General features: G+C 39.9%; 1 protein-coding gene across 1 annotated transcript in view; it reads left to right on the top strand.

Annotated features, from left to right (window-relative positions):
• Window positions 1–10000, top strand: part of LOC106873737 (protein inscuteable homolog) — a 116922-nt gene that overhangs the window by 102675 nt on the left and 4247 nt on the right. Inside the window, exons 4-11 of the mRNA XM_014921233.3 lie at window positions 1119–1242; window positions 3614–3666; window positions 4924–5038; window positions 5376–5489; window positions 6001–6126; window positions 6374–6545; window positions 7312–7487; window positions 8302–8527. Coding sequence (XP_014776719.1) covers window positions 1119–1242; window positions 3614–3666; window positions 4924–5038; window positions 5376–5489; window positions 6001–6126; window positions 6374–6545; window positions 7312–7487; window positions 8302–8527 — 1106 coding nt within the window. The remainder of the gene's footprint in view (window positions 1–1118; window positions 1243–3613; window positions 3667–4923; window positions 5039–5375; window positions 5490–6000; window positions 6127–6373; window positions 6546–7311; window positions 7488–8301; window positions 8528–10000) is intronic.

Genomic DNA, 10000 nt, shown 5'->3' with positions numbered 1-10000 from the left:
CCCTCACCTCTCGTGGTTTTTGCTATATTACTGTGGTATTGTTTTACAACTGGATGCCCTTTTCCTGTTGCTAACCCTTACCTGTTTTGCAAATCAGGGAATTTTTCGTTTCACCTTCCTCTTTGAAAGTGCAGAGCTACCGGATGATGAATAACTGATAAGGTAATATCAACAAACGTCACCATTCGTAGCTCAAACAGTTCTTCCTTTACAGCACTGGTGTAAACATTTACACACACACGCCTGCATATTCCATCTGCTCTCCATGTGGCATCGATTCAACAATGCAACAGGATTCAGTTCAGTCCTTATTCAGATTACCTTCTTTCCAAGACAGCTCAAAGAATTACATTTTGCTCTTATCTTTCCTCCTCATCTTGTTTCTATGAGCGAATGTTCCTCTTCACGCAAACCACTTTATACACAGATACACACCTATCTGTCTACCCATCTGTCTGCCTGTCTCTATCTCTCTGTCTATCTATCGATCAATCAATCGATTGATCTGTCTGTCTGCCTATGCGTGTGTGCTATTAATAAAATGGAGAAAACATGGTGTTTTATGCTTTATAGGCATACACGTGTTTCAGAAAATTACTGCCAGGATTACGTAACCACATGTTAAAACATTATTATTAATTTCACACTTCTGCTTGTTTCATCTGAAATTTTGTGCTAAAACTAAAACAATTATATTGATGTGGTTATGACAGACATTCAAAACTCACACACGCAAACACACACACACACACACACACACATGTATGCCATAACCAATTTTGATCTATAACTTCTACATTGCTTATTTATTTGTTTTTTTTTCTTTAACCTGCAGCACACTTTTTTTTCTAATTTATAGCTGCATGTGCATTGTGTCACATTGAGAGGGGAAAAAACTCATATGGTGACATGATGTGCCTACAGCATGCTAAAGGTTTATTTCATATTTATTTTCTGAAAAACATCCAGGGTCTTGTTTTTACCAAACCTGTTCATCAATGTCCAAACTTGAACCAATATTTTCAGCTTTCCTTATTATTGTTGCTCAGTTCATAAATCAGTCACTCAGTAGCCATTTGTTACTCTTCTTCTATGTTCTCCTCCTCCTCCTCCTGTAGATGCGTTGATACTGAAAACTGGCCATTCCTAAGTGACCTTACAGTTGATGTCACCTGTCACATCCGATTCCTCATCCAAGAATGCAACAAACACATTTGTGAACCACCAGCTCATTTCGTTCAGGTGAGTGACAAACTTCAATCTCTCTCTCTCTCTTTTTCTCTCTATCCCTCTCTCTCTCCCCTTCTCTCTTTTCCTCTCCTTCCTCTTTCTCTTTCCTTCTCTTTCTCTCCTCCTCCCCTTCTCTCTCTCAATCGTTGTTCTTCCTTTTCTTATGCTCTTTCTCACTCACCCTCCTTCTCTCTCTTATATATCTATTATCTCTCTCCCTCTCTTCTTTCTCTCTCATTCTCTCCCCTTCTCTTTTGTTCTCTCACTCTCCCTCCTACCCTCACTCTTGCTCTCCATCTATCACCCCCACCTTTCACTTGTTCTCATTCTCTCTTGCTCTCTCTCTCTCTCTCTCACCTCTCTCTTTTACTCACCCACTCTTGACCTCTTTCTCCCACCCTCTCTCTTGCTTTCTTTCTCCTTGTCTCTCTCCCTCTCTCTTATCCTCTTTCTCCTCATATCTCTCTGTCTCTCTCCTTGTCTCCCTCCCTTTCTCTTACCTCTTTCTTTTCGTCTCTCTTTCTCTCTCTCTCTCTCTCTCTCTCTCTCTCTCTCTCTCTCTCTCTCTCCATCATTCTATCTTTAATTTCCTTTACATTTTCATAATTATTGAATACCAGTGTATATGTACAGGTGTGAGTATATGGTTAAAAAGGTGGTTTCAGGTTTGTTCCCAATGCATGACACCTTGAGCACATATCTTCAATGCCACAGTGGTATTGAACCTGGAATCATGTAGTTTCAAAACAAACTATTTCACTTCACGTCTGTGTTTTACCTACCTGGTCATAGCACATAAATTCTGCTTACCACAGCTTAACGAAGTTCAACAAACTGGTTTTCCTTCCACTCCTTGACCTTGCTTAAAGGTCATTCAGGTGTTAAAAGGTCACCCCAGTGTTAATAGGTCATTACAGGTGTTTAAAAAAACCAGCTGGGAAAAAGCAATGGAAAGAAAAAAAAATATTATTTGCTCTAACGAAGACTCATATCCATATTAATTAGCAGGGATAAAAATTTGTAAAGAAGAAAAATAAGAGTAAATGTTATATATATATGTATGTAGGAATGCACTGGTTCTCTGCAACCTGAGGGACACTGATGCTGCATGTGTGTGTGTGTGTGTGTGTGTGTGTGTATGAATGCGTGTGTGAGTGTGTGTGTATGTGTGTGCGAGTGTGTGTGTAAATGTATATACAGAATGCGATGGGTAAATTGTCGCCATTTTATATTTTTGATTTCACGCATGTGTATTGTTTGTTTTTGATTTTGTTGACTACACAGTATAGTAGGGTTAGTTGGGCACCATCTGTGAGAAAAACAGTACCATGACACAATTCAGACACAATTCACTCTGCCAGAAATTTGGAAACGACATGCTTTACTGCTTGGCATTCATGCCAGAAGCTCCAATACGAGTGTTTGGGTGTCAATCTGAAGACATGTACCGAGAGTGATAAAAATCAAACATCCAGTGAACATCATGGTGTTTGGAGACATCACTAATGATGTGGATGTTATGCTTCCATTCATCTTCCCACATGGCCTCAACATGTAGGCCTACATCAAGTGCCTAGAAGAAATAGTGTTATTAACAACAACAACAACAAAAATCACCCTACCCTCCCGTCTCCAATATATACTCACATCCAAATTTAAAACTTTTAACCTTCATCACCTTTTGATAATCGCAGTGGTTCTTGAGAGGAATTAATCTGTACAGCTGCCAAAAGTGACAGGTGACATTCCATTCCAGTGATTCTAGTAATTTCCGCAATTTTGGAATTTTGGATATATCAAGGATTGTCAAATACTTTGATCAAGGAAGTTGCCATGGGAAAAAACTTGAGGAATTTTTTTTTTTAGCTGAGTTTTTTTTTTTTTTTTAAATTTATATTTTCATATTTGTTTTGTTATTGTGAATTTTGGTGATAACTAATATCAGCTAATCTCAATGTTTTAAACTTATCACCTGCTGCAAAATATATAACATGAACATGTATCCATACATATGTATGTATGAGAATGTGTGTGCATATATATATGTATATATACATATGTGTGTGTGTGTGTGTGTGTGTTAGGGCAGCGAGGTGGCAGAATTGTTAGCACGCCAGGCGAAATACTTAGTGGTATTTCGTTTTTCGTTACATTCTGAGTTCAAATTCCACCAAGGTCGGCTTTGCCTTTTATCCTTTCGGGGTTGATTAAATAAGTACCAGTTACGCACTGGGGTCGATGTAATCGACTTTATCCCTTTGTTTGTCCCTTCTGTGTTTAGACCCCTGTGAGCAATAAAGTAATATATATATATATATATATATATATATATATATATATATATATATTATACATATATATACCTATATTCTTTATTATTCAGCAACAAGAGGTTGTGATGGGGGAATGTGCCAAGCTTGCTCAAAGAGTTGAAAGGTGAGTTTCTACGCATTCTGTTCTTTAATATTGTCATCACTACTGTCACATCCTTATATGAACATTCATATATACATACACACACATACACATACATATAAATACATTTACACACACACGCACACACGCACACACACACACACACACACATATATATATACATATATATACATATACACATACATATAAATACGTATATATGTACATACATATATATATACATATATATACCTATGAAATCCAAGCTTGTTTAAAATTGTCATCACTTTCGACTGAAGTTAAAATCCTTCAAAGTAACCACAAACACAAGAGCCAATAATTTTGGAGGTCATTTGTCTGGTCATTTTTACTAAAAAAATTATTACTACTCAGAAGAAAAAATTTTCCTTCTGTCAGTTAAATATTGGCACAATTACCCCCCCCCCCCCCCCGCAACCCCCGCCCTCACGACAACAACTACCCTCTCACGACAACAACTACCCCCTAGGACAATTAACCCCCTTTAGTTACTTACCTGCTCTCCAATATATTAAGAAGTTTTAAATCATCATCTGTTGTCCTTGGAGTGGTTATTATACATAGGGGGTTATTGTATGATGAGTCTAGTAATGGTGTGATGATTCCAGTTTCCATAAATGGTTAAGACACCAGCAGACAAATTGATTTCAAAGCTGTTCCTCAATCTGCAACATTATTATTGAATACACAATTAGCTTTTATTAGAAAGAACATTTGGCACAATACTATGAAGTGTACTCAAATGAATTATTTCTATTGTAATCAACTAATATTTCATTTTTATCATAAAAATCATGTTATATTTAATTCTACTGTAAGTCCTTCTCATATCTTTCTACTTTCTCCATTCCAGTCGCTAAAACTCAACTACATGTTTTTTTCAGTTTTGGCTGGTGTTACCTCTCCACCTAAATTATGCAGTTCTGTCTGATGCATGAAACTGCCATAATCCCTTGATATACAGCTGACGAGGGCTAACTTTTCTTTTAGTTTCTTTATTACATTTATCATGTGTCTTATCATTTATACCCATTCCTTACATTTATGATTTCAGACGAACATACCACATTTTCTCACAAGTATATATATATTATATATGTATATATATATATATATCGTGTGTGTGTGTGTTTCTTTCTCTACTTCACCCCTCTCTTCCAGAATCCTTGTATCACTCTTACTATTGTTACTTAATATTGTTGACCTTTATTTAACCGCGTCCTATCCATTCTATTTCAGTGTGTACATGTCCACCCGAGGTAAAACAGCAAGGGTACCCCTGATCAACCAACTGGTTTACTTGGGCGAGTCATTCAGTCGGTTTGTTGACTTGGCTCTTGGACTCCTGGTACAGGTGAGTCCTTCTTTCTGGCTGAATTTCAATTTGTCAGTTTCTGGTTACAACAAAGAGGGAGGTGCATAGTTATTCCTAAGGACCCGTTTTCTTCAACTCTACTTACTACACACACACACACACACACACACATGTGCGCACACATATTGATTGTATATATATCTTTGTGGATGTCTATGCTTGTCTTTAAACATACGTATATCTGTCTGTCTCTGTTTGTCTTTACTTTAGTAGCCATTTCGACTCTCTTTAACCTATTAACCATCTTCTCTCCTTTCTCTTCTCTCTCTCACTCACTCTCTCTCTCTCTCTCTCTCTGTCTATTTATTATCCACAGACTATAGTGTTTGGTCTGGAACTCACTGCTGATGTCCGAAACCTGTTGCTGGCCATTAGTGATGTCATCAGTCTTGGAATGGAGGGAGATCACATGTGTTACATCCTTGTACGGGTAAGTCTGATTCTCTAACTCTACAGGCCACCACCACCACCACCACCACCACCACCACAACCACCACCACCACCACCACCACAACCGCTACCACTTGCAGCTTCCCCCCTCTCTCTCTCACTTTCTCTCCCCCTCTCCCCCCTCCCTCCCCTCTCTCTCTTTTAAGTCACTTTTAGTCTTGGGATGATCATAACTGGAATGCTTTTTGACTATTCTTTGTCAGAGCTGATCTGATCTTAAACAACAAGAAGACCTGGTTTTGCTGACCCCTTCCCTGGCCCTATTTTTACTTAAAACAGTCCAGTGCATCTTTGGTTTTCTTCTTTTTTTTTTTTTCTTTTTTTTTTAATTAAATACTAAGATGTGATTGTGGAGCTGCTATTTCTAGACAGTCAAGTGACTTTATAGGGGCTCCCATATTGCTGAATCCTTCTCAGAACCATAACAAAATTACCTGTGTGTGATTGTGTGTTTGTCAGACAGGTGACATATCTCTGTTCTATCGTTGCAGGAAGGTGTGATGCTGTCCTTATTTAACATATGCAACATGGAAACATTACTAAAAGTACGAGCGCAAGCATTGAGAGCCATTTCTACCATATGTTGCATTCCAGAAAGTATACAAGAACTGGAAAAGGTAAACAGATGCCATCCAAACATTTATTTTTAACAACTGTCATTGGTTTACCATTCTGGTTGTGTAAAGCTCTTATGGCCACATAAAGGCACCCATGTGACATCACATAACTGTGCTCATACTTCAAGAGAAGAAGCTTGTATCCTAACGCAAGTGTTTGTCTCAGATGGGTTGGTGTTTAAAGGATTAAATTAAACTCACAAACAACTTAATGGGTTTTTTTTTTTCTTTTCTGATATATTTGCAGGTAGGTGGCCTGGAATGTTTGACAGACATTTTATCAGACAAAGCCCAGGGTGAAGAGGTGCGAGGAGAAGCAGCAGGAGTAGTTGCTCAAGCCACGTCACCCGCCCACGAACATCACTTACCTATGGTTGGACTCATCGACAACATGAACGACTTACTGAAGACCTTAATAGGTGAGAAACACTTGTTAATTTGAACTGGTTAATTAGTAAGTTATTTAATTAGTTGAACAATTACTTTTCTAGGACCACCATCCCTGAGGATGATAGCTCCTTTGCATTTGTTTTACATCTGTTTTTCATTGCTAGCATGGGTTAAAGGAATACACATTACTGAGGCATTGTCTTTTTAAAGCTGAAAACTCTTCTTGTTACTAATCTTTCCTAATATATGTCAATTGATATTGGGTCTCTAAATGCATAGGCCTCCTTAGATGCATGTGACTCCTGGGTAATTATCGATTGTGCCCATATTTAAGGTGGTTTGTGGTCTTTCATGTCATAGACAACAGATGAGGGTTCCACCAATATCTTGTTCAACTATCTGCACAAATAATTTGATTTTAGTGATCATATTGGATGTGCCACAGAAAAGCTCCCTCCCTCCATCAAAGCAAGCATTGCCTGTACAGGTGCATGGTGTGCCACATGTCAGGTGTCAAACTAATCCTGCAATTGATGCTACATGAGATGAAGCATTATGCTCAAGAACACAATGCACTGCCCGGTCCAGGAATTGAAACCACACCCTCATGATCATGAGTGCAATGCCCTAACCACAAGGCCACTCTCTGCCACCTTAAAATGATATTGTTTATTACTATCATCATTATCTCAACAACTACTTTGCAACCTATACTATTTTCACAACCACTCCCTACTACCGCCAACACTACTTCAACATCATTCTGATTCCTTATTCCGTGGTCCATTCTTGCAGATCTCTGTCACACTGCCATATCCAATGAAGTGTTCCTTCTGGCCTCCGCTGCCATCGCCAACATCACCTTCATGGACAGCAACGCTTCCGATATCCTCCTCTACTTAAAGGCACCGTCCGTTCTCCTGCAGTGTTGCTTACTTAACAAAGCTACAACCATTTTCGCTAAAGACCAGGTGAGGTACCATTCTTCCTTTTTTTTATTTATTTTTCTTCTTTTCTTTGTTTTTTTGTCTTGGAATAATTTGTGTAGGAGATGGAAGTTCTAGCCATCAGCTTTGAAATTACTTGCATAAACACACGTATGAGGGGAAGTCAAAAATTATCCACTATAATAAAGATATGTTATGGTGAAAGCGTGGATAATTTTTGACTTAACTTCACATATACACACATACATGTATGCATGTGCTATCACACACACACACAAACACACACACACACACACACACACATGCATACATGTACCAAAATGTGCTCTCTCTCTCTCTCTCTCTCTCTCTCTCTCTCTCTCTCTCTCTCTCACACACACACACACATACAGATATATCCACATACATGTGTACACATGCTCACACACCCATACACAAATACAAATACACATGTACATGCACACTCAAATATGAACACACACCACGTACACACATATACATGCATACACACACACACATACACGTTTACACATACATATATGTACACACGTGCTCACACACACATATACAAACATATACACACATGCACATACACACGTGCTCACACACACACACACACATATATACAATGGGCTTCTTTCAGTTTCCGTCTACCAAATCCACTCACAAGGCTTTGGTCAGCCCAAGGCTATAGCAGAAGACACTTGCCCAAGGTGCTACACAGTGGGACTGAATCAAAGACCACATGGTTTGGAAGCAAGTTTCTCAACCCCGTAAATTTATTTATTTGGGGGTTTTGTTTATTTGTTTATTTATTCCTTATTCTTACTTCCCGCAGGTTGCCAGTATCCTTGCAAATATGGCTGTGATGGAATCATGCCAAGCCGAAATCTCAAGACAGAATGGCATAGACATACTGCTAAACTACCTCCATGAAGAACCGTCGTCCTTTAGAAGTGCTGTTGAAATAGCCGCCTGTGAACGAGTTCTACAGAAAGCAGCAATTGCCTTGACCAGACTCAGTCGAGACGAGTGTCGCGCTCAACTCATTGCTAAATCTCAAGGTTGGCTTATATATACCTGTCTTCCTCTCTCTCTCTATCTCTCTCTCTCTTCCTCTCTCACTGTCTATCTTTCTCTAGCCTCCTTTCTTTAAAGATAATAATAACACTGTGCTTATTGTATGTGGTGTTCAAGTGCACCTCAACTTGGTTAGAAAGTGGGCAGAAGAGGGGACAGAGGTCAGACGTATAAATCATGTAAAGAAAGACAGCAGTCATGGCTGTGTAGCTAAGAAGCTTGCTTCCAGACCACATGGTTCTGGGTTCAGTCCCTCTACATGCCACCTTGGGCAAGTGCCTCTGACTATATCTTCGGGCTAACCAATACCTTGTGAGTAGATTTGGAAGATAGAAACTGAAAGAAGCCCTTTGTGTATATATCATCATCATCATCATTTAACGTCCACTTTCTTTACTGGTATGGGTTGGACAGTTTTACATGAGGGCTAGTAAGCCAGAAGGCTGTACCAGGCTTCAATCTAATCTGGCAAAGTTTCTACAGCTGGATGCCCTTCCTAATGCCGACCACTCCGAGAGTGTAGTGGGTGCTTTTCACGTGCCACTGGCATGAGGGCCAGTCAAGCAGTACTGGCATTGACCAGCTGAATGGATCTGAGCTATGTGAAATAAAGAGTATTGCTCAAGAGCACAATGCACCACCAAGGATCAATCTTATGGCCTTATAATCATGGACCAAATTCCGTGGCCACTTAGCCAGTCACCCTCTCTATTCAAACACACACACTGATTCGCTCTGTCTCCTCATCTCTGCTTCACAACTATTCAGTTGTGTAGGCTTTGTTTTGGTCTTGCAAATTACTCGGTAACCTTGGTAGGGCCGGTTCTGCAAAAAAAAAAAAAAACGAAGTCCCCCCCACCCCCGCAGTGTATCGTGTGAAGCAGTTGGCGTTAGGAAGGGCATCCAGTCATAGAAACCGTGCCAGGAGAGATACTGGAACTCCATGCCATTGCTGGACTCACCGGATCCTGTTGCACCCTCCTATGCATGCCAGAATGAAAGGCAGACACTAAATGATGATGATGGCGGCGGCGGCGGCGGTGGCGGTGGTGGTGTCGGTGGTGTCGGTGGTGGTGGTGGTGGTGGTGGTAGTGATGATCATGATCATCATCATCGTCATCATTGTCATCATCATGGTACACCCATGTACGCACCATGTACACCCATGTGCGCACAAACACATGTAATTTAAATAAAGCGATGAAATAGTTCAAGATTACGATTGACGCATTAGCCTGGATTACCCCAGGAGTTTTATCTGATGAATTGTCAAAATCATAATAAAGACCACTTGTGAAAATATTGCTTATGTAACCCCCTAGAATTAGGGGACAGCAGTAGAGAATAATATACAATCGGCCAGTGAGGAGGGAGGGCAGGGGAGGGGCTTGGATGGAAAGAGACGTGGGGTGGGGTGGAAGTGATGGGGTCGCGGTTTGGTGTAGTTTATACTGTGT

Source organism: Octopus bimaculoides, chromosome 25 (assembly GCF_046866305.1).
Source record: "Octopus bimaculoides isolate indiv1 chromosome 25, ASM4686630v1, whole genome shotgun sequence".
NCBI lineage: Eukaryota > Metazoa > Mollusca > Cephalopoda > Octopoda > Octopodidae > Octopus > Octopus bimaculoides.
The sequence above is the reverse complement of the archived record's forward strand: the minus strand, read 5'-3'. Positions and strand labels throughout refer to the sequence as shown.